We start from the raw sequence: 24,643 nt of genomic DNA, 5'->3' as shown, positions 1-24,643 counted from the left end.
ATAAAAATTTTTAAAGAATACAAACTGGAATTTTATAAAATTAAATGATCCAAGGGAAGCTTACTGTTAATAGTCTCAAATCCTGCTGTTGTGAAAGATTATAAACTATTAAAAATGACTTCTAGGTTTATTCCTGAATCTCCCCGATGGCTAATATCCCAGAGAAGATTTAAAGAGGCTGAAGCTATCATCCAAAGAGCTGCAAAGATGAACAATATAGTTGCACCAGCTGTGATATTTGATCCTGCAGAGGTAAGTATTTGCAGATGTTTCCTCTTAAGATCAGCTCTGCATTCTTGATCTTATGGAATTTCATTTGTTAAGTGTCAACTATGAACCAGATTCTGTACTAGCCAGAAGGAACACAATCATGATTATGTTCTGAGATGAAATCCAGCTGGATATGGTGGTGTGCACCTGTAGTCTCAGCCACTGTGGAGGCTGAAGCAGGAGGATCTCAAGCCTAGGCATTTGGGGTTAGTCTGGTCAATGTAGCAAGAACTTGTCGCTTAAATAAAATTTTTTAAAAATCCATCTTAAAGAGCCATTTAAGAATTCACTGCAGTAGCTGGGGCTGTAACTCAGTGGTAGAGTGCTTGCCTAGCAAAGGTCTGGCTTCAGTCTGCATCAACCGAAAAGTATTAAGTGCAAGCAATACAGGTAAATTGCTTAGCAAATATTTCCCCTTGATTTGCAAGTTGGTCTTCAATTTTTTGTTGACATAGCTATGTACTGATGATTTTTAAATGTCCAGATTAAGTGGAGAAAATGTGTTTGAGGGCTAGGCCACCCTGGGTTCCGCACTGTGCCTTGAATCTTACCAAAGCCTGTGAGAAAGCTATGCACATTTTTGTATGGCTATGTATCATGTCTAAGGCCATTAGATCTGAGAGCACAGGTTCAGGGTTCACACCACCCTCTGCCCTGAAAGGCAGGTTGGCTACAAGGGAAAGATGGTATTCCATGGAGGCAGTCATGCGTCTTGATAGTAAGAACATGCTGTCACCATGCTGTGCTGGCTCTGAGAGAAAACAAGAAAAATAAGAACAGAATTTTAAAATAATAGAATTTCATTAAGAAAGCAAGAGGATTCCATGAAAGGAAAATTATAAGAGAGGAAATGCCAAGGAATGGACCCTGTGCTAACAGTACAGAGAAAGAAGGCAGGGTGGCCCAAGGACTGAAGAAGCAGGTCCAGAGCAGGAGGACAGCAGGATTCACTTAGCTGAATAGAAAGGATGGGGCAGGGCATTCCTGGCTAAGAGAAGGGCCAGAGACTCTCGGGACTCCTGAAGAAGACTATGGTGGCTTCAGCAGAGTTACGCATGTCATGCACTAAAATCAGCCCTACTGGCTACCTCAGGAAGCAGAACTCTGTGGAGGACAGTGGCCTTGCCGGTGCTCTACCAGAGGGCTTCTCCTGTCCCTGGCTAACAGGACCTTTTCCAAAAGCAGATATCCTGGTCATGGCTATAGGCTTAATTACAGTAGCCTTGAACCCAAGCTCTCAGACTAAGTTCTTTCACCCTTCAAATTAAGTCCTTCCCAGTCTTAATCAACTTAACTGGATACAAAAATAACATGGGAAGTGTCTAACACTCCTGCTTCCCCGTGTATTTGTTGATATTTATGCCTAGTTCCTATCTTCAAGAAGTTTACAGACTAATTGTTAAGAGAAAGATGAAAGCATCATCAAATAGATATATACTTATGAACAAATAAGAATAAAATCCTGTGTCCAAACATGCTCGGGATTGAGTCTCATTTCTTCCTGACATGACACACATCTAGCCTGAACTAGACAAGCCCACTGAGGGAAAGGCAACTTGTGCCTTCCCGAGGCCCAGTCATCTCCCCTGTTCATCATCCTATAGGATCCTCTTTAGAAGGACCTGCAGAGGCCCATTCAGAATGAGGAAGACCCTATTAGATGCCAAGCACTATATTCACCTCATGTTAGATACTCATACTCCCCATATTGTTAGTAGGTACTGCTGTTAGCTCCATTTTTCAGGAGAGGAAACTGTGGCACAGAGAAATTAAGTGATTTACCTGGAATCAACAGCTCTTAGGATTTACAACCTACATCTCTTTGGTGTCAAAGTGCATGCTATAAAAAGATGTGATTTTTTATTTCATGTTAAGGGCAGTAGCATTATATTGGACAGAAAAGAGAGAGAGAGAGAGTAGTATTATCTTGGGAAACAATCTTGAGCTTCCCTGGTTTCAGAAGAAGCACCTTCAACCTGCTCACATGCCTGATCCAGAGACTCTGGGTGGCAGGATCCAGACCAGGGACAACCACTGGATACAAAATATTTTTGTCCTGAGGTTTCCAGATTGGCTATTTATCACAGTCACTCAAGTGGTTTTAAATATACAGATTCCCAGGCTTCTGATTTCTATGGAAGAATCATAGTGAGCAGGCCCAGAGTGGGACCTGGCAATCTGCTTATTTGCCTATTAATTTGTTTGTTTGTTTATTGCAGTGCTGGGGCTCAAACCCAGGGACTCATACATGCTAGGGAAGCACTGCACCACTGAGCTGCATCCCTGGCCCTGGGAATCTGCATTTTAGCAAGGGCCTGTGGAAGTACCAAGTGTTAACACAGGCCTACCCACAGGTCCTGACTATGTGTGGCACCCCCAAAACCTCTAGGAGGACTTCCAATTCCCACTAGTTCATGCAGCAGCTTTGTTTTGTTGTAATAACTGGGTCATGCTGCTAGGGGCATGTTCTCCAAATAGCACAGGAAGGAAAAGACATTGTGGCTGTGAGCTGTCCGTGTCTGAGCACCTGGAAAAAAGGACACTGACATTTGGGGAGCACCTGCTACAATTGCAGGCCTGATGCTCTCACTTTCCTGATAGAAACTCCTCCCTCAGTCTGTTACTGAACACACACCATAGGACCACAAAATCTCCTACTTTATCTCCAAGAGATCCCCCACATCAGAACCTTATAACTTGTATTTTAGCTTCAATTCTAACCAGCTTAATTATAGAAAATTCACAACTCATGACAAGTTAACATCAGCAAATTAAAATGAAAACTATTGACAGCAGTAAGAAATTGCCACTAACCACTAGCCACTGATGGCTAGCATTTTTTCCTCAATGGTGCAGCAATAATAACAATAGTAATAATATAATATAGTTAAAATGTATTGGGCTTTTACTATAGTTCAAATATTATGCTAAGTTTCATATAAGTTATTATTTAATCTTCTCAACTCCCAGTTAATATACCCATTTTGTAGAAAAGTAATCTGAATCTCAGAGAACATAAACTGTAACTTGCCTAAGGACACTCTCAGTTAATCAGAGTCTGTTCTGATGTTAAGAAACAACAAGAAAGTTATCAAAAAGCAGACATGACCTCCAAGTGGTTGGGGTCACATGGCCCTCCTCACCCAATAGCTGCAAGTCAGACTATGATAAGGAGATGGTGGGCTGCTATTGTATATTTTGAAGGCCTCTGTCTACAAAGGGCTGCAAACATTTTAAAGTGTTGGAATAAGCATCATAGATGCAAAATCACTTATTCCCCTGCAATTTGTAAGCATATTAAAGGTAAGAGTCACATGCATAAGTTTTTCCCATACCCAAGATACTTCCTTACTACTTCCCAATCTCATAGTTATTCGCATTGTTTTAGCTACAGGAGCTAAACTCCTCGGAGCAGCAAAAAGTTTACATTCTGGACCTGTTCAGGACCTGGAACATTGCCATAATATCCATTATGTCTTTGCTTTTGTGGTAAGTAATAAGTGACCTGGAAATGCAGTTACACAGCATCTAAATATTCACCTGATTTTCCTTAATTCAGGGAAACCCAGGCCTTGCCCTTCCCTTATCCAGAGAAACATGGCGAGGCCTGGGTTTCCCTGAAGAAAAATAAAAATTATAGATATTCTAAGTTATTTGTGAATTCCTCAGTTTAATTCATGGGACTAAATACAAAACAAAAACAGTTATAGGGACCAATATTGAGTCTGCAGTACTTGGATACACAAGGAAAGGATTCTCTTAATCCCTCCTAACATTAAGGGATTAAGACTAGTGATGGGGCTGGGCTGTAACTCAGTAGAAGACGGCTTGCCTAGCATGTGTGAGGCACTGGGTTCAATCCTTAGCACTGCATAAAAAATAAATAAATAAAATAAAGACATGATGTCCATCTACAATTATAGAAAAAAAAAAAAAAGACTAATGATATCCCTGGTACCTGAAGCAGAGAGGCTAATTGAGTTCCTGCTTCCTGATGCTGAACAGGAATTGAGCAGTGAGGTAAGAATGACCTGGAGCCCCCCTGTCTGAACTGGAGTCTTGACATGCTTTTCACACTCACCTGTAGCAAACTAATGAGTGGCTTTAAGGCACAGGAATAATGAATTGGCTTTGTAGAGTAGATTTAACAAAGTATCTTCTAAAAATGAGGAAGTAAAAAAGAAGAACCTGCCTACCCACAGTTGCATCATTAAAAAAGAAAAAAAAATGATCAGAACTGGTAGGTTCAGGCTGAACCAAGTCTATTTTTAGAGTCATCTTGTTTTGTGATTCATTAATTCAGAGTTTTTGCTTCTGGATTAAGCAGATGTGTCCCAGGCACGTGGCCTCCCTAGCTGTGTTCTTACATCTCCTGCATCCCTGATGCAGTGTATCTCTAGCAGTGGTGCAATGGTGCCGATAACCAACAAGTCACTATTCCACCTGAGCTGCTCTTATTCCTAACAGAAAGTACTAAGATGCTTAGGGCAAGCAAGTTTAATTTTTTGTTTTGTTTTGGATTTGTCCTTGTGCTTCTCAGCTTGACCTAGTATGTACAAAGAGATCCAACAGTGTTCCTGAAAACATTCTTCATATAACCTCTGCTTTTCAGAACTGTTAATGATTTGTACAAATTTGCACATTTGTACACAGGGGAGTCTACCCTGTTAAATACTGATCTCTGTAGACTAGTGCTGTCCCATAGAACTTTCTGCAGTGATGGAAATGTTTTATATTTGTGTTGCCCAATATGGTAGCCACAAGCCGTACATGGCTATTGAATGCTTAAAGAGTGGCTGATGGAACTGAATTTGTAATTCAGTTTTAATTTACTTAAACGTAAATGGCCGTATGTGGCTAGTGGCTTTATATAACACTTTAAGATCTGGACAACTTCTGTCTCTTTTTATTTTTTTGTGCTGGGGATCAAATCTAGGACCTAGCACATGGTAGGCAAGCATTCCACCATTGAGCTACATGCTCAGCCCAGCTCTAGACAACCTTTTGATCATGACAAAATTTTAAAGTGATTCAGATTGTTTATCCACTTGCCATTTTGATTGATTATCTTTCCTCTTTCAGGATGCTAACCTCAGTGGGTTACTTTGGTTTGTCCCTCAATGTTCCTAATTTACATGGAGATCCCTATCTGAACTGTTTCCTCTCTGCCCTGATTGAAGTTCCGGCTTACATTACAGCCTGGCTGCTGCTGAGAACACTACCCAGGCGTTATATCATAGCTGGGGTACTGTTCTGGGGAGGAGGTGTCCTCCTGTTGATTCAAGTGGTACCTGCAGGTAAGAAGTTAACCAAGATGAACAGCTTCCCAGAACATCCCGTTGACTAGGCCATTTATGAGTTACTGCTCTTTGATAACATCAGAGATGGATCAAATTAGCCAGGTGATAGCCAAGGACTATGGAGTTTTCTGCATTCAAAACAACTACCTTCAAACAGAAGAGTTAGAAACCACCAATTAAAGGGGGAGGGTAATTCTCCTCAAAGAAAGACCAAACTCTCAAATCTCCTACTTTGTGTCACACTCTTGATTCCTAATTTCTTGGTTCCTTCAAACCTTTTCTCTAGAAGTGTATTTTTAAGTGTTATAATTGATAACACATGGTGGTTCCACTATAAATTTAGCAATTTTATGGTCTGAATCTTTAGATAATTAAATAGGACACAAAGGGGCACATGTTTATCTTTTCCTCTATGTCCAGCTGTCTCATATTATAAAAATGTTAAGTCAATAAGATACATAGTAACATACATAGACATGTATTTCTTAATAATAAGAAACAGGATGGAAATGATTGGCCTTTTTCTCTAAAGATTAAACTTAACTATTCTACTTGCTAACAACTCGCCATGAAACTGTTGTCACAAACAGAAGACAAGTGGACAAAGGTCACCGGATACCTTATGATCTAGAATAACAGTAGAGCAAAGTACAAAGCCACCCGTCACTCTCCATCTTGGTCCATGCCCCATTGGTCAGACATTTGAAGAGATAGTGTTATTTGGTAACACTTTATCTTAATGAAAATATTCCCTTTAGAGCACAAAGGACACAAAAAGCAACTTAGTTAACATTGCGTCTAAAGCACCTCTGTTTACAATGGGCCTCTTTTCCAGATTATTACTTCGTGTCCATCGGTCTGGTGATGCTGGGAAAATTTGGGGTCACCTCTGCTTTCTCCATGCTGTATGTCTTCACTGCAGAGCTCTACCCCACCCTGGTCAGGAACATGGCGGTGGGCATCACCTCCATGGCCTCCAGGGTGGGCAGCATCATTGCTCCCTACTTTGTTTACCTTGGTGAGATGCATCTTGTCTGTTTGTTCTTTCTTTAGTTTTAAAAATAAAAGTAGTTGATTTTCATTTTGAAAAATTCAAGCAGTATAGAAAATATTGGAAAAAGTACAAGTTCACCTCTCCTCTCCCAGCTCCCCAAATGGCCCTAGAAGTAACCAATACCATTTCAGGTGACTTTGTGAACAACCATTCAGATGTTTAATTTTGCATAGGACACAGGCAAGTGCACACATGTGCTCACATATACATATGTGTATATTTTAAGCACAAAAATAAGTTATAACTTTTAAATTTGATATTGTCTCAAAATATCCTTTCAAATGGATATAATAAGTACTCTTTTACCTTCTTTTTAGTAAATACTATGTATATATCTTAACTTATATAAACTATGTATACATGTATGATATACATATCATACATTTAGTCGATGGATGGACATTAAGACCATTTCCAGGTTTTTGCTATTACATTTGAGCATTTCTAATGTGAATAGTCCAAATTCTAAAATGTTCCAAACTCTAAAACTTTTTGAGCACCAATGCTTGGATTTGGGAACATTTCAGATTTCAGACTTTCCAAATAAGAATGCTCAACTGGTGAAGTTTATTCCAAAATCCAAAAATCTCTGAAATATTTCTGGTCCCAAGCATGTTGGATCAGGGATGTTCACCCTATACAAAATAACATTGCAAGGAATATTCCCCTATGCTTCTACACCCTTTATGAACTTTTTTACATATATTTGGATTCTTAGAAGTAATCTTGCTGGAACAATGCCATTTTAACATATCACACATATTACCAAATTTAACTCTAAATATTGTGCCAATAAATAACCTAATTATTAGTAGATGAGAGTAGTTGTTTCCCCATACCTTCACCACCAATGGGGACTATACAATTTTTAAATCATTGGTCATCTGATATATGAAATATTGACATCACTTGCTTTCATTTTTATTTATTTAATTTTAAATGTTGTTGAGCATTTACTCATATATTTATTGGCCCTTCCATTTATTTTTCAATGAACTAACTGCTCATGTCTCTTGCCCATTCTTCTGAGAGTGCTTTTTTTTTAATTTACTTTTTTTTATTTGTTTTAATTAGTTACACATGAAAGTGCAATTATCTTAACATATCATACATTTGAATCATATGGGATATAATTTCTCATCTTTCTGAGTATACAGGTTGCAGAATTACATTGGTCATGCAGTCACGTATATACCCACAGCAATAATAATGTCTATTTTATTCTGCTGTCCTTCCATTTGTGCGAGCTCTTTGCAATGGAAGGAAATTAGCCTTCTGTATATATGTTGAAAGCATTTCCCCTAGTTTATCATTTGCATTTTGACTTTATGATTTTTTTTTTGCAACGCAGAAAATTTTAGTTTTTATATAACTGAATAAATCAATTTGGAATAACACCACAGAGGAACTTTCGTAGTATCTTCTTTGGGATATAGGATTTGGCATTTCGAGCCTTGTCTTCCTTCATTAAGGACTCTGTTGGTGAGAAATGTGGATATTCCTCCTAATTCTTCCTAGTCATCGTTTAGTTACCTACTGGTTCAAATATACAAACATGCGTACCTACACCCCAAAGACACAATTTCTCAGATAATAAACACACTCTAAATTATCAGAGAAAGAGAAACATTTTCCTAACTTAAATATACTCTGCACAGCTGCTCTGAACCACACCTGAGATCACCTATCACACAGAGTGGTGTCATTTCTCCTCTGTTCTTCTCTATAATTTCATTCTATTCCTCAGATGGTCCAGTGGTGGGCCATTGGTTCATGAGAAACAAAGTTCAAAAAGGAGCTTTCAACTCCACAGTAGTTACTCCTAGTAGCAATACAGAGGCCTCAGAGAAGCCTTGGGATTAATGTTTTTCTTGTTTTAAGTCAAATAAAATATTATAAATACATAGGGGTGGTGTTCCTCTATAAACACTGTATGCAGAAGAGAAGTGAAATCAAGATTCATTACTCTTCTGTCCTAGCAACATCACTAAAGAAGAGGTGGAATGTTTGATCCTATTACATATAAAACTCAGACATGTAAATGCTGTAAAAAAAAAAAAAACTAAATCCAGGCACAGTGCTTTCACAGAATGTGCCCAACATTTATCATTTATTGTTTTATTTTTTAAAATTTATTTTTTAGTTTTAGGTGGACACAACATCTTTGTGTTATTTTTACGTGGTGCTGAGAATCTAACCCAGTGTCTCATACATGCTAGGCGAGCACTTGAGCCATATCCCCAGCCCCTCATTTATTGTTTTAAACTGAATTAAATATATTACTTAGATTATTTGTTAAAGCATCTCATGGAGCCAGGCATGGTAGCACACACCTATAATCCCAGCTACACTGGAGGCTGAGGCAGGAGAGCCACAAGTTTAACTTAGTGAGACCTTGTCTAGAAATAAAATAAAAATGGATGGGGATGTGGCTCAGCAGTAGAGAACTCATCCAGCATGAGTAAGGCCCTGGGATCAATCTACAATACCACAAAAAAAAAAAAAAAAAAAAAAAAAAAAAACATGACTCTGTGGACCTCACCTTCCAATGCAGCCTGCTGGTTTGAGCAAAAGCAAGGTCATTCCAGACTTATGATGGCCAGAATCTCTCCCTAAAACCTAGTGGTCAACCTCTTTCCTCTTGATGTTCTCCCACCCTCCATCTCCCACCCTCCACTTACTTATACCTTAAGAGGAGAACTTAGTAAGCAAAGACTTCTATCAACAGAAAATCTGCTATGCATGATTAACCAGTGGCTTGGAAGATACCGGCTGATAGGAAAGAATTAGAAACCTCACGATAATGCAAAATCTAGTAGGTAAATGATTACAGACCTTCAGTCAATGGCATCTGCTGACTATTTTTCTTCTGAAGACGTTTGTATTTAAAACTGCTCTCATATCTACTGTTTGCCACTTTTACAAAATGATTCTTAAGAGCATCCCGGGAATCTGTGTCTGACATTTTTATGTTCGGTTCTTTACAGGTGCCTACAACAAAGTTCTGCCCTACATTGTTATGGGAAGTCTGACTGTCCTGATTGGAATTGTCACCCTTTTTTTCCCTGAAAGTTTTGGAGCAACTCTACCAGAGACCTTAGAGCAGATGCAGAAAGTGAAAGGGTAAGTAGAAACTAACCAAATGACAGGAAGAGTGAACACCAGAGAATAGCTAGGAAGATTCCAAAAACGAAGAGTAATAAGTAAAGTCCAGCTCTATCAGACGATAAAGCATATTGTTAAGCTGTGGTAATGGTACAGTAATAGAAACCAAGGGAGTAGATAGAATTCAGAATAAAACACAAGAAAATCTGAGAATTTAGTGTGTGACACAAAGCAACAATTCACAATCAATGGGGAAAAGTTAGACTACTCAATGAAAGTTGTTACAACATTCACCTAGATATTCTGAATAAAAATAAAAAGGTTGAGGGCTGGGGATGTGGCTCAAGCGGTAGCGCACTCGCCTGGCATGTGTGCGGCACGGGTTTGATCCTCAGCACCACATACAAACAAAGATGTTGTGTCCGCTGAAAACTAAAATATAAATATTAAAACTTTCTCTTTCTTTAAAAAAAAAACATATTAAAAAAAATAAAAAGGTTGAATTCTAACAAACAAATACATCAAGATAAATTCCAAAAAGATTTTTTAAATGGGCCTAAAAATGTGAAATCATAAATGTAAGAAAACATATTTTCAAAAAAAATTTTTGTAGAATAAATAAATAATTTAATTTTTTTAAAAAAATTTGTGCATGTGTGGTGCTGGGGATTTAACTCAAAGAATCACACATGCTAGGGAAGCACTCTCTCACTGACTCACAACCCCATTCTAAAAAACATGAATATTTTTATAACCCTTACAAAAGATCTGTCTTCTAACATAATATGAAAAATCAAAGCACCTTAAAGGACCAGGTACAGTGGCACACACCTGTAATCCAAGCTAGTCAGGAAGCTGAGGCAGGAGGATCACAATTTTGAGGCCATCCCTGAGAACTAGGTGAAACCCTGTCTCAAAATAAAAAATATATATATTTATTTATTGGGCTGGGGATATGGCTCAAGCGGTAGCACGCTCGCCTGGCATGAGCGGGGTGCTGGGTTCAATCCTCAGCACCACATAAAAATAAAGATGTTGTGTCCACCGAAAACTAAAAAATAAATATTAAAAAATTCTCTCTCTCTCTCTTAAAAAAAATAATATATATGTTTTTTTTTTTAAACAATGAGAGCACAGGGATGTAACTGAATGGTAGACTGCCTCAGGTTCAATCCCCAGAACAGAAAAAAAAATTTATAACATAAAATATAGACATAGGGTTAATATACAAAAAATTGTTACTAATCACTGGAAAAATACAAACAACTCAGTAGGAAAACTGGTAAAGGACACAAACAGGCTATTGACAGAAAATGGTGACACCCCTATAGTCCCAGCCACTCAGGAGGCTGAAGCAGGAGGATAATGAATTTGAGCCCAGCCTGAGCAATGTAGGAAGACTCTGTCTCAAAAACAAAACAAAAAAAAAAAAAAAAAGTGATGAAATTGAAGCATCCAATATACACATAAAAATTTATTTATCCACACTAAGAATTACAAAATAAAACAGTTTGGCATTATAAATTTTGATAAGATTGTATGAGGTTTTTCTTTCATCTATCAACTAATTCTGACACCTATGTAGATGTCCTACAATTTCAGTTCAATTCTGACAGTACATAAAGTCAGTGTCAAACTTAACAGGTTTAAAGGCTCATTTGGTCTCACAATATTTCTCTCATTTCAGATGCCATCACAAATTACCCACTTGGTTACAAAGTTTGGAGCTCCTATCATTTCCCTCCTTGGGTTTGCTAGAATAACTCTCAGGTCTTGGAAAAACACCTTACTTACTATGAGAAGTTTATGATAAAGGTTGCAATGAAGTAGTCAGATCTAGTGATAGGGACAGGTCTGGAAGGGTCCTGAATGCAGGAGCTTTTGTGCTACTCTCCTGGCACATGGAGGAGTTCAACAATTCAGAAGTTCTCTGAACCAACCTTATCGTTTAGTAGTTTCCACAAAAGTTTCATCACATTAGCTTGATAGATTATTATTAACCCTATCTCCAGTTCTCTCCTCTCCTCAGAGGTTGAAAGAGTGGAAGCTAAAAGTTCCAGACTCCTGAATCAAGGTGTGATCTTCCTGGTGACCAGCCCCCATCCTGAAGCTAGCTAAGGGCCTTGCCAAGAGTTGCCTCTGTGGAACAAAAGTCATAATTATCACTCCATCCCTCAGGAAATTACAGGATATTTAGCATTTAGGAGCTCTGTGTCAGGAACCAGAGATAAAGACCAAACAACTTTCTATGATACCACAGCTTGGCAAATGTTTAAGATTAATGGTTTGCAGGAGCTAAGATTTTAAGGTGAATCTGCCTCAAATGCTACATCTGCTGCATAAATCTGAGCAGATCATTGACGTTTCCTTAACTCAGTACTCCTGTCCATTGTATGAGAATGTTTCACATGGTAGTTTTGAGGTTATATAAGATAAAGTGTTTTTAGGGGCTGGGGTTGTGGCTCAGCAGTAGAGCACTCTCCTAGCATGTGCGAGGCACTGGGTTCAATCCTCAGCACCATGTAAAAATAAATAAATAAAATACAGGTATTGTGTCCAACTACAACTAAAAAAAATTTAAAAAGAAGATAAAGTGTTTTGAGTGCCTAACTATGATAAAGATAAGTCCATAAGTGAAAAGGATTCTGATCCCTGAAAGAACAAGTACAGTGAAAGAGCCATTTTAGTAAGTTTTTTAAAATGATAAAACTACTTCAATATCAACTTTAATTGTAAAAGAACTTCAAGTTAACCCTTTATCCTTTCCTCAGGAAAATCTTGAAAGAATTTAAGTTCTATGTTTAATTAAGAAAATAACCAAGATGTTCAAAATCAAGTACTAGATCTATGCTGATGAGACTCTTCAATTTGAGTTAAAATACTCCGTCATTAATCAAAGAATGGTTTTTCCTTGTCAGCTCAGCTTTTTTGAGAAGGATCTTGAATTTTTAGTTTCCTTTAGCATCTGTTTTATTTTCAGGTTCAGATGTTGGAGGAGATCAAGAAACTCAATACAGAGAGAAGAAAATCCCAAGGTTCTAATAACTGCATTCTGAGGAAACTTCTATTGTATCTGATACTCTGAAAAACAGATGCACACATCAGACTCTGTGAAGAAACCAAAGCCTTCTCTGATGAAGTGGACTGACAGCAACGATCAACACTAAAATGGACCGTGCTATGGAGAATGCGTGTCCTAGAAAACTCTGAACCACTCTTCCAGAGAGTCTCTTTGTTTTTAACAACAAACATTTCTAGAGGGTCTTCCTGACTAATTCAATAAAATAAATTTGTAAGATTTTTTTTTTAATGTGGCAAAGACTGGTAAAATCCACAGAAAGGGTAACCTTCATTTCCAAATATACAAGTATTATCCAAATTAAAAAAAAAAATCATTGTATTAACACAACTATTAGAGGACAACAGTGTGTATGTATGTGTACATATAAAAATTTACTTTTATTTTCACGAGTTTTTTTATAGAGCTTGAATGTGAATCAGCATATTCAAAGATACAGCTGTTTTTGAAGTGAACTCATAGAGTGCTATAACCAAATGATTATAGTCTGCCAGCTGTGAATTCTTGAAGATGACATGTGCTATATAGTTAAGCCTATGATGGTTGCATATGTACCAAATGTGTACAGACTTTTTTTTCTTATAAATATTTGCTAAACAATATAGTTTAACAACTCTTTACATAACATTTACATTTCATTAGATTAAAAGTAATCTCGAGATGATTTAAGCTATACCAGAGGATATATGCAATACCATGCTATTTGGTATGAAGGACTTGAGCATCCTCAGATTTTAGTAACCAACAGGGTCCTGGAACCCTTCCTCCATGGATACTGCAGGATTATCATATATAATATTATGTTATTATATGCTCCTTTAAAAGGAATTGATGACAGGTTTTAAAAAAAAGAAAAGAAAAGAAACATTTTCTCCCTCGATTGTCACACTCGACACAGAGCATTTGTGTAACCAGATGTTTGTGGCTAGGGAATAGCTATTACCCCACACATTCAGAAGATGAATGGATGTCCTATAGCTCAATTCAATTCATATATGTCTACCTGATAACAGTGTCAGATCCCTCAGGATGAAGGTTCAGTCCCAAACAACTGCCCCTCTGCGGCTGTGGATTGCAAGTCCAGGCCACTCTACTTGTGACCAACTGGATACAAACAAGGGTGCCCAGGACCTCCTCCAGGATTCAATGAATCTGCTTCGCCAGCTCTCAGAATTCAGGGAAATGCTTATTAACGTTGCCAGTTTATCAAACAGTATACAGATGAAGAGATTCAAGGGCCCTCCTAGCACATAGACACTTATCAAATCTTGTTATTCAAGAGTTTTCGCAGCTCTTGATCTCCAGTGCGCCCACATCAGACGTCACCGAGTAGGCTGAAAATTCCAAACCTCAAATCCTCTGTCACCTGGTCTTTCTGGTGACTGGCTCCAACCTCAGTTACCTTATCTAGGAACCCCACATCAGTAACCTCATTATTATAAACCTGGAAGTTACCAAAGGTGCTTATTTGTTATTATGAATAACAAAAGATCCATCACTCAGGAAATTCCAGTGGTTTGGTTACTGGGCAGAGGCCTACCCTGAAACTGAGGCAGCCAGCCATGGAGACCTGTTCTCCACCCTGATTCTTTCAATCATGCCAAAAGATTTTAGACATGGCACTCAGAGTAGCAGGTATGAGTTTTATTAGAAGGAATAGGAAAATAAAAATGGGGACAATCTCAAGGAAGAAAGTGGGTTCCCTCAGAGAGGAGAAGGATGACTTGTCCCTCCTGCCTTCCACCTTTATCGGGAGTCCCAGGGAAGTTTCCAGAGAATCCTACTCAGGTTCACCTCTTGACTTTTGAGTGACAGCAGGATGACATTAGACTTTCAAGATTCCATTGTGCATGATTGGTCACTTTGGCTCATGCTGACCTGTTCTAATGGGAACCTGTTCTTAACAGATTTTACGATTAGGGAAAATTATTCTTATCTCTCTTGAGTTCTGAGGTCTGATCTGTGCAAGGCTTACAAAAGTCTCCCCCCACCCACCCACCCGATGTCATGGCAACTTGTGTTCTTTTTAATCAGCATTTCAGGCCTGCATTTCTCTTGCAGATAATAAATAGGTTGTTTGCTGAGGAATATGACATACCCTGTTGACTTCAGCCCAGTCATGGCTACAGGCAAATTACTTAAAAAAAAAAAAAGAAAGAAAGAAAAAGAAAAAGAAAGAATGTGAGGGTCAGGCACAGTGGGCCTAGTTCATAGAATTATTCCCTTAACCTTATGTTCCCACTCCTCAGATCTGTCTGTTCCCCATCCAGTTTTAGGTACTCAAAAATGGGAAACAAGAACAAAAAACAAACTGCACAAACCAGTTAGATGGGCAGAGATGGCTAGCATGCCCCAGAGCCAGGAGAGGGGAGCACCAAAGGAGAAAAAAGATTGTCAAAATATAACTGTTCTTTTCATGAATACATCCCCTGCTAAGCACCGTATCCAAATGAATCCCTCTCGAACCAGGTGTGCATATGGTCAGCAGTAGTGGAACCTCAGCACCATGAATGAGCAGCCCTAAAGACAGAACTCACTAATAGGGTGAGATATTACTCAGAAAACACACATCAGCTCCAGTTCCTGCCACGCACCAGGCATTCGGACATAACAGCATGAAGTTACTCCTGCAGACTTGGGGCCACATTCTTTCCTTGAAAGTAGCTTCTGGAGATCAGCCCTGTGACTAGGGGCAACCTTTGAGCATAATGAGAACTATAGTTTGATCATAGACAGGGGAACCTCCAGTTTTAGATATATATTTATTGGCACCGCCTCTGAAAGGGCAATACTCAAATGCAAATTTTCATTATCTAAATATTTTTCAAAGGACCCTTTCATATAACATTTCAATAAACTGTCATAATTTCAATATGCTTATCTTGAACTCCTCTGATCAGTTACAAAAGTTGTCTTTTGCCCTGTTTATAACACACAGTTATATCTGAAGCCCTGACACACTGATCTACTTTTTAATTGCTTTTGCTATTGTTCTGTTCTTTCGGGGGTTTTTTGTTTGTTTGATTTTGTAGTGCTGGGGATTGAACCCAGGGGTGCTCTACCACTGAGCTACAATCCCCAGCCTTTTTATTTTGAGATAGGTTTTCCCTAAATTGCTGAGGCTGGCATCAAATTTGCAATTCTCCTGCCCCAACACCTGAACCACTGAGATAACAGTTGTGCATTTTAAACCCCATAGAATATCTTAGAATAGCTTAGGCTTGGTCATTGGGAATGTAGGTGCACAGCTTCAGCTATTTGGCCTTTGTGTCTCCCCCACTGCAGCCTGTTTAGATCACCTGTCTAGATCACCCACAGGCCACAATGCTGCCTGTCCTGCCGGGAGCAGATCATTCGGCCTCCCAAGAAGCTGTCCTTGAACTTCCATCCAGGGACAGCGACTGTCCACTCCTCTGCGCTCTTTCTGCGCTTGTCACTCTCACTCAATTGGCCCTCTAGATGGCCACAGCTCTAGAAACCTGGCACCTATCTTGCCTATCTTTTCAGCCTTTCCAGTACTATTTAGCATAGTGCTTTCTTGCATATAGTAGGCATTGGATAAATATTTATTTTAATGAACATATCTTGTAACTCCAGCTCAGTGAAAATATTATGTTTGATTACATAGACAATTGGATGTTTATATCCCTAAATATTGAAGGTTCTTAAAGTATTTTTTCTAAATAAAATAAGTAAGGATGTATATTTAACTTTCACTGCTATTTGTGTGAGTACTCTATAATTTGTAATAGCAAGAGAACTCTTTAAAATCTGATTCTAAAATGTAATGCATACATAAATGATTGTATCTCTGCTAATTAAAAGAACTACTACATCAATGAATGAGCCAAATGGGTATTTAATTAAATTCACATAAACTTCTGATTTTTTTTTTTTTTTTTTTTTTTTTTGGTACTGGGGATTGAACCCAGGGATGCTTAGCCACTGAGCCACATCCTCAGCTCCTCTCCCTTTTTTTTGAGACAGGTCTTACTAAGTTGCTGAGGCTGGCCTTAAGCTTGTGATCCTCCTGCCTCAGCCTCCTGAATCACTGGGATTACATGCCCAGTTTAACCTGTTGATTTTTAAAACTACTTTTTATAGTTCATTTTGTCCTTTGTGGAAAAATAAAATAAAATCAGTAGATTTTACTATAAACCTTTAAAGAATTCTGTACATCAAAAAATCTTTCCAAAGTAACAAATTGGAAAATATGAACAAAAAGATAATCAGCAAAATTATCTTCAATTTTTTTAAGTGCTCACAAATGTTCCAGTTAAACAAATAGTAAGAGGGCTCAGTACACACACTGTGAAGAGAATTTTTCCTGGACCTGACCCTGGATCTGTCCCTCACCAGCTGTGTGAGCTTGAGCAAGTTATTTTCTTCCTAAACTTCAAGTTCTTCATCTTTAAGATGATTATAGGAGATAATGCATGTATTTAAGATCATACTTGGTGTAAATTTCAACATTTCCCCCGCCCCTCTCATCTCACTCAGGTCTTCACTTCCTTTCTTGGCAAGCTTAAATTCCATGCTTAATCATTACAATCAATGTCCTTGATCCTTTCTTGATCCACCTCATCTTTGGAGCAAGCTATAATGCTGCTTAAATCTTATCCCTCTCCTGTGCACCTGTGCAGCTAAAGGCAGCTGCAGAGAAAATTATGCAAACCTGGTGACTGTTTGGTTTTAATCATCAGTAACTTCAAGAGGCCCTATTGTCCTGGTCTGTTTTGCATTCTGGACCATCTTCCTTCTCTTCAGAACCCCAACATCTCCTCACCCACACTCACTGAGGGCAGTTCTGCCTTTGCTTTTTATATCATTAGAAAATAGAAGCAACTCATACCACCATCATCCACCAGCCTAAGGACATCTGTCCCACTTGCTCCCTCTTTTCTCTGCTACTTGAGACCAGCAGTCTCTGCTCCTAGCACAGGCCTTCCCCACCACCCGCCCCCAGCCCCTTATGTACTTTTTGTCCCAGCCTCCCAACTTCCTTCCTCATTCCCAAGGATTTTGCTCTAGCAACTGTTCTGGTCCTCTCCCAATCCCATGTCTTTCCCTTTCCAGTGGATCTTCCCATCCAACACACAGTCAGGTTGTGACTACAATGTTATAAAGCTCCATCTTGACCCCACTTAGCCTTTAGCCCCTGCCCAATTTCTCCCTTTCCCTTTACAGCAAAACTCCTCAAAAGATTGCTGCTTTCTTGCTACTTCTAAACTTCTCTATAATTTGTAAGAGCAAGAGAAGACTCTTTTTTTCTGGAATTTTCTCTGGAATCCAGTACAAATAAGCTGTAGCTCCCACTATTCAGCAAAAATTTTATCAAGTTCCTCCCAATGATTTGCAGGCTTCTACATTCGATGGCCAATTCAGCCTTCTTCTACCTGACTTCTCCAGGCACATTGACAAACTATGCCCCCTTTTCTCCTTGAACCACTCTCTAGGACACCACAATGGCTTGGGTTTCCGTGCACCTCATTAACTGTCCCTTCGCCATCTCCTTTGCTGCATCTTCCTCATCTCACCTTTGCTACCATCACAGTGCCCAGCACATAGTGTTTAGTTTTCTCCCTGTTTTAAAGGTCCAGGCTTATGGTTTTAAATATCATGTCTACATCAACAATCACCAAATATGGGAAGATAATAGAACCCCAGGATCTACATACTAACTGCCCATTCCATATCCTCACTTGGACATATAATAGGTATCTCAAATTGAAAATGTCTCAATCTAACTTGTGCTCCTAATCCCCCCAAATCTGCTCTACCTAAACTCTTCTCCATCCCAATAATGGCAACTCCACTTTTCTATTTGCTCTCTCATATATCCAGTCAGTCAATAAAGATTTTTTTGGTCATAATTTCAACATATCTAGAATCCAAGTTCTTTCCTGTATTCTGTTGGCTTCCTAACATGCCCCTTCTCCCTAATTCTGCCACTCTTCCCTTTAATCTTTTCTCAGCATAGCAGTCAAAGCCATCCTAATCAGAGCTTCTCATTTTTTTTTCTGCTTGAAACCTTCCAACAGCTTCCTATGTCCATCAAATCTTTTAAAAGTCCTTACAATGGTCAACAGGTAGGATGATATATTCTAGTCTGTCTAGGATAGTCACAGTTTTTATCTCTTGGCCTAGTATAATTATCATTATATATTTTTTGATACCAGCGTTTGAACCCAGGAGCACTTAACTACTGAGCCACATCCCTAGCCCATTTTTATTCTTTATTTTGAGTCAGTGTCTCACTAAGTTCCTTAGGGCCTTACTAAGTTGCGGAGGCCGGCTTTGAATTTATAATCCTCCTGCCTCAACCTCTCAAGCTGCTGGGATTACAGGCATATGTCACCGCACCCAGCTCTGACCTAATTATTAATTATTAATAGCCATCACTACCATCTTTCATTTTAAAAGTTTCCCATTGAGGAGGATGAATTACTTATGGTTCCCCAGCTAACAGGGCCCTACTGTATCTGGACCTTCCTGGTTTCGCTGTCTGACTCCATCTCCTATTATCCTCTCCATTGCTTTCTTCATTCAGGTTATCCTGCCTTGCTGTCCTTTGAACACAGTAGACATGCTTCCCAAGTCTCCTCTTCCTGGGAATATTCCTCCCAGTCTGGCTTTGAACTCACAATCCTCCTGCTTCAGCCTCGAGGGCCACTGGGATTACAGGCGTGCGCCACTGCACCTGGAAATCCTCAGTATTTTTAATGCAACTTGGCAGGCTGGGGGTGCCTGCAACACACTATATTGGGTTTTTCTCAACAAATGCTCAACAAATACTTGCTGAGTAAATGAATAATATATTATCATCATTTTTATAGTTGAATGGGAAAAGATAATTACCAATTTTCAAAAAAAGGAAATATTGCCTAATAAACATACAAAAAAGTGTTCTGCTTCCTAAGGAACCAAATAAATACTAATTGAAGCAACAATGTGATGTCATTTTCCAACTAGCACATTAGCAACATTAAAAAACCATGTTATTCAGTATTGATGAGATTTAATGACATGCACTCTCAGACTCTTCTGGTATAATATATAAATTGGTTCATGTTTTTCCCCAAAACTGGCAAAGTGTATTCAGAGTCTTAAAATGCTTGGTTTGTGGTTTTGTTTGTTCATTTTTGAAATACTAAATCCACAACTAGAAAATAATGAGAGATATAGTAAGTATTCATGTATATACATGTTTATTATGGCATTATTTACAATTTAGGAAAACTTAGTATAGGCCAGTCATGGCAGCACACACTTGTAATCCTAGCAACTCAGGAGGCTGATACAGGAAAATTGCAAGTTTGAGGCCAGCCTGATCAATTTAGGGAAACCCTGTCTCAAAATAAAAAGGGGTAGAAAAACCCAATATGGAAATAGTAAATAAATGATACTACATCTTAATAAAATAATATTACACCGTCTTTAAAAATGGTGTTTAAGAATTATTTTTAGGGCTGGAGTTGCAGCTCAGTATTACAGCATTTGCCTAGCATGCATGAGGACCTGGGTTCAATCCCTAGCTCTGAATAAAAAAAACATTTCTAATAACATGATAAGATGTTTGTGATATAATCCACATATTAAAATCAGAATGAATATTAACTAAATAATGAATGAATGATTTGTGTTTAAAAGACATGCCTGAAATCCCCAGCAATGCATAAAAAAACAAACAAAAAGACTAAAAAAAGTATTTCAAGGCATGTTTGAATAATGAGATTGTAGATTACTTCCATATTAGTTTTCTTTCTTTTTTGTTGTTCTCCTTACTTTACAAATGTTTCACAAATATTTTAGAATGAACATAATGTTACTTTTTTAAAGCATAAAGATAACTTTTATTGAGTGTCTACTAAATGCCAGGTCTTGATATTTGTGTGTGTATGTGTGTGTATAAGAGAGAGAAATATTGAAAGACAGAGGGGGTGGGGGACTGGAAATCAACTCAGGGCCTCACAGGTGCTAGGCAAGAGCTGTACCACTGAGCTACACCTTGAGATCAAATAATTCCTTTTTGTTGTTTTTGTTTGCAATGCCAGGGATTGAACCAGGGGCCTGACACAAGCTAAGCATGTACTCCTTCCTGGACCTACGCCCTTGGCTCCTCCAGACCTTGGAAAGTAAAGGTGAACATGAAAAATGCAAAATAGTTGCCCACAGTGGACTCAGTCTAGAGAGATGATAAAGTCCTGCCTGGGGCCCTAGCAGCTAGTCCAGAGCCCCCAGCTAGGGCTGAGTTTTGCAGAGGCTGAGACCCAGGTCAAAGTAATTTTCTCCCACCCAGAGCTGGACATTTTTACACGTCTCTACTCATTCATTTGAGCAGCAGTCACCTCTACCCTAGTTTAGCCCAAGGCAGACTGGTTCTGCTGAGGTGAATTACTTTATGACCGAGGTTATATTTAACAGACAGTTAAACAGATTGTAAAAAATTATGAGGATTTAAACTATTACCCAGAGCCTCTGTACCCACAAAGAAAAAGTCTAAACTCTAATTTTGAGAACCTTGAGACAAGTTTCCTCCTGCACATTCCTCAAATGTCACCCTTCCTATAACAGGCTCTGATTCTAACTGCTTTGGGGCTGACCACCCTACACAGCCACCAGCCCACCCTCCTGCCCTTACCTTCCTGGCTCCTGCTTCCTCTGAAATGCTCCCTGAATTGCCAACAAACAACTCTTCCTCTTTCAAGCACATCCCTAGTTGCTTTCTCCATCTCCTCTCCTTTCCAGAGACCTGGCTTCCTCCTGAGCATTCCCTTTCTTTGAGGGTCTGTCTCTCAAAAACAGGCTACTCATTTCCCCCTTCCCATGAACTTGACAGCCAGTCAGTTCTCAGTGTTTTCCTTGTAACCCACAGCCATCTCCAAAACAAAACGCCTTCACCTTCACATCCATAGATTGCCTTCTTCCAGTTTGTGCAGTGCCCTCTGCTTATCTACAATCTGCCTGGCTACTTAACCACATTCAATGAACTCTCTGAAAACCAGCCCCCGGTTTTAGTGACTTGAGCTCTGCAGGATGAGATATCCTACATCTCAGACTCACAGTACTTAACCTTTGTACTGTAGTCCTTCACCACCAGAGACACACCCTGAACCCAGTACCAGACACAACAGCTCCACCTCCTTCTGGGACTTTTGGTTTCCTCCTGACACTTCAGCTCTGTGCTGACATCATTTCTTTTCCATTCCAGTTATACCTCCTGATGCCTCCAATTAGTTCACACACTTGCTACTAAACTGATTCTTGTTTATTTGTCTTGCAAATCTAAGCCCCAGATAAACCAACCCATTTTACACTTCACTCTCAATCTGGGCTGCTGAGTTAAGATACAGGAGAGGGGGCATCATTGATAGATCTGAGAAAATAGTGGACTGGGACAGTGACAAGTTGATTGAGGATCCAAACGGGATTGGAAATGTAAATTTGTACAGACACCAATTCACAGAGTTGTGTGATTCCCTCCTGGGCCCCAGGATAGGTAGAATGCACACAAATGCTTGGATAGGGGGCTTTGCAGTACAGGTGACCAGGATGACAAGACTGAAACAAAGGACCACACTATTCAGATCGTAAAGGAAAGGGAGTAAAAAGCATGATCACTCTGTTGGGCCTGGTACACTATGTCCATCTGCCTTCATTTACTTTGTTTGGGGTATATGCTGAGATCCACACTGTCCAGAGAGGCTGCAGCTCAACCTAACTAAAGTAGCAGAAACAGCACATCTGTCTTGGATCATTCTTCACCACATGGATACAACCATAAGGGCATGAAACCTACAGAGGCTGAATGCAGCCAATTGGTTAGGGCCCATGGCCTACATTTCATTTTTTGGAATAATTAGTAAATAAGAGTACAGGCATGAAGGCAGACCATATTAGTCAGGGTTTTCCAGAACCAATAGGATATACAGATACAGACATAGATAAATAAGAAGGAGACTTCTTATGAGATTCACATAATGATAGAGGTTAGGAAGTCCCCTGATCTGATTCAAGCTGGAGAACCCAGAAACTAGTGCTATAGTTGAAACAAAGGACCATACTATTCAGATCGTAAAGGAAAGGGAGTTGAGTCCAATTGTTGAGTCCAATTCTGAGGGCTTGAGGGGTCAGAGTGTCACAGGAAAGCAGGGAGCTGAAACTCCAAACCTTGATTCTTGTATTCCAATAAAAGAAAATTTCAAGTCAGACACCAAAGGTCATGCGAGAGAACTTCATTATAAGTGAAAATAAAGTAAAAGTAAAGGGAGTCTTAAGCAGAGAGCACTCTCAAAAGAGTGGGCTGTCTCTGAGCAGAGAATGACAAAGGAGACATGCTATCTCTAAATTTATTACTGTTTGGTGTTTACCAGGAGAACTGGGGGCCACCTCTGTACTCTTTGCCAATCAGGTGTTCAACTCCTCCTTCACCTCAGATGGTGATGTTTTGACCTCCTTTGGTCCTCTCCAGAACTGTGATGGTGGCCATCCTATTTAGAGGGGGCTTCAACTACAAGTCAATTCCATGTTAATTGAGCACCAGCGTCAGTAACTGGTCAGAAGTTACTTCAGTGCACCTGTGCTGCTAAAGGAATCTTCCTTCCCAGACAAATGGTGACACCTAGAGCCATACTTCCTAGCTTCACATAACATCAATGGATGATGTCAAGAGTTAGTCCCATTTAATCCTTTTCTTTTAACATATTTTCTCATTAGTCCCTTTGTTTCTCTTTATTTTCTACAAATTAACTACCACTCTTTATTTGCTCATCTACTTTGAAAGTAATTTAAAGAAGACCCTAAAGTAATTTAAAGAATACATTTCCCCCTCAAGGACTGGAGACCCTGAATCATACAGGAATTAAGGGGTGATGAAGTCAAATCAATACCTACTTCCTGCTGATTAAGGGCATAGGCCTACAGGGATCTCCAGTCCTTGCTATCTGTCAGTGAAATGCTTCAGATCATGAGTAAGGTCTATCCAGGGGGCCAAAGTAATTCTCTGGTTTAGTAGAAATATTGTAAAGTCATCTGAAAGGTGGATGCCCTATGGACAAAACAAGAAGACATAAGTATTGGGAAAAGATTGATACAATAGAGGCAGCAACCTGATCTTTTCTTAAAATTGGGAGCCATCTCACCACAAAGCCATGAAAAGATAATTTTGGCTTTACTATAAATTACTGCAAATTCTGAACCTGCTTGGAATGCCTGCCCGTGCCTTGAACTCACCCATGCCTGGCTCTCTGACCAGGCATGGTCAGAGATAGCAGCCCTCTCTGAAACTTTAGTGACGCCTCACAAATCTTGGCCTTCCCTCGCCAGATAACAACCATCTCTGAGGCTCTCTAATGACCTTCATAAATTCTGATGTTGGGGCCAGCAAAAATGTAAACTACCATTAGTGTTATGCTTGTCAGAGTTTTGTTATCTGTAACCCCCTTTGTGTAACTTTCTGGGCTATAAAGCTGGGCTGCAGGAAAGCTGCTGCTGCTGTCTTGTTCCTGCAGTTTGGGGTGGGAGAGGCAGCCCTGCCAGTCGAAATAATAAGCTTGCTTTAATTTGATTTTAAATGGAGTCAGTGGTCTTTTCTTGCGTCCTGGTCTAACAATCTCTAAATATACCAATAATATGACAATGATTATATCTCAGCAGTTTCTTCCACCAGGAAGTGTCAGAAAACTATGAGCTAAAAAGTTGATCCCAGGAGCACAGGCAGACCCAGGTCAGCCCACCAATACCCACGTAACCCACACTGGGTCTTTGAAAACATCTTTGAACACATTGCCCAACACCACCACCTGTGCCCGCCACCCAACCTGACACTCCAATGCT

The 24,643-nt window shown here is 39.3% G+C and overlaps 1 protein-coding gene across 2 annotated transcripts in view; it reads left to right on the top strand.

Moving 5' to 3' along the window:
* The window catches only part of LOC114103834 (solute carrier family 22 member 4), a 50,254-nt gene extending 37,223 nt beyond the window's left edge, over nt 1-13,031 (top strand). For both annotated transcript variants that reach the window (XM_071611823.1, XM_027949679.2), the window contains exons 5-10: nt 126-252; nt 3,659-3,759; nt 5,353-5,567; nt 6,406-6,588; nt 9,612-9,747; nt 12,710-13,031. In XM_071611823.1, coding sequence (XP_071467924.1) covers nt 126-252; nt 3,659-3,759; nt 5,353-5,567; nt 6,406-6,588; nt 9,612-9,747; nt 12,710-12,785 — 838 coding nt within the window. In that variant the 3' untranslated portion in view covers nt 12,786-13,031. The remainder of the gene's footprint in view (nt 1-125; nt 253-3,658; nt 3,760-5,352; nt 5,568-6,405; nt 6,589-9,611; nt 9,748-12,709) is intronic.
* The last annotated feature ends 11,612 nt before the right edge of the window (nt 13,032-24,643 follow it).

The sequence above is a fragment of the Marmota flaviventris genome, chromosome 5 (assembly GCF_047511675.1).
Source record: "Marmota flaviventris isolate mMarFla1 chromosome 5, mMarFla1.hap1, whole genome shotgun sequence".
Taxonomy (NCBI): domain Eukaryota; kingdom Metazoa; phylum Chordata; class Mammalia; order Rodentia; family Sciuridae; genus Marmota; species Marmota flaviventris.
This window is presented reverse-complemented; position numbering and strand designations above follow the sequence as displayed.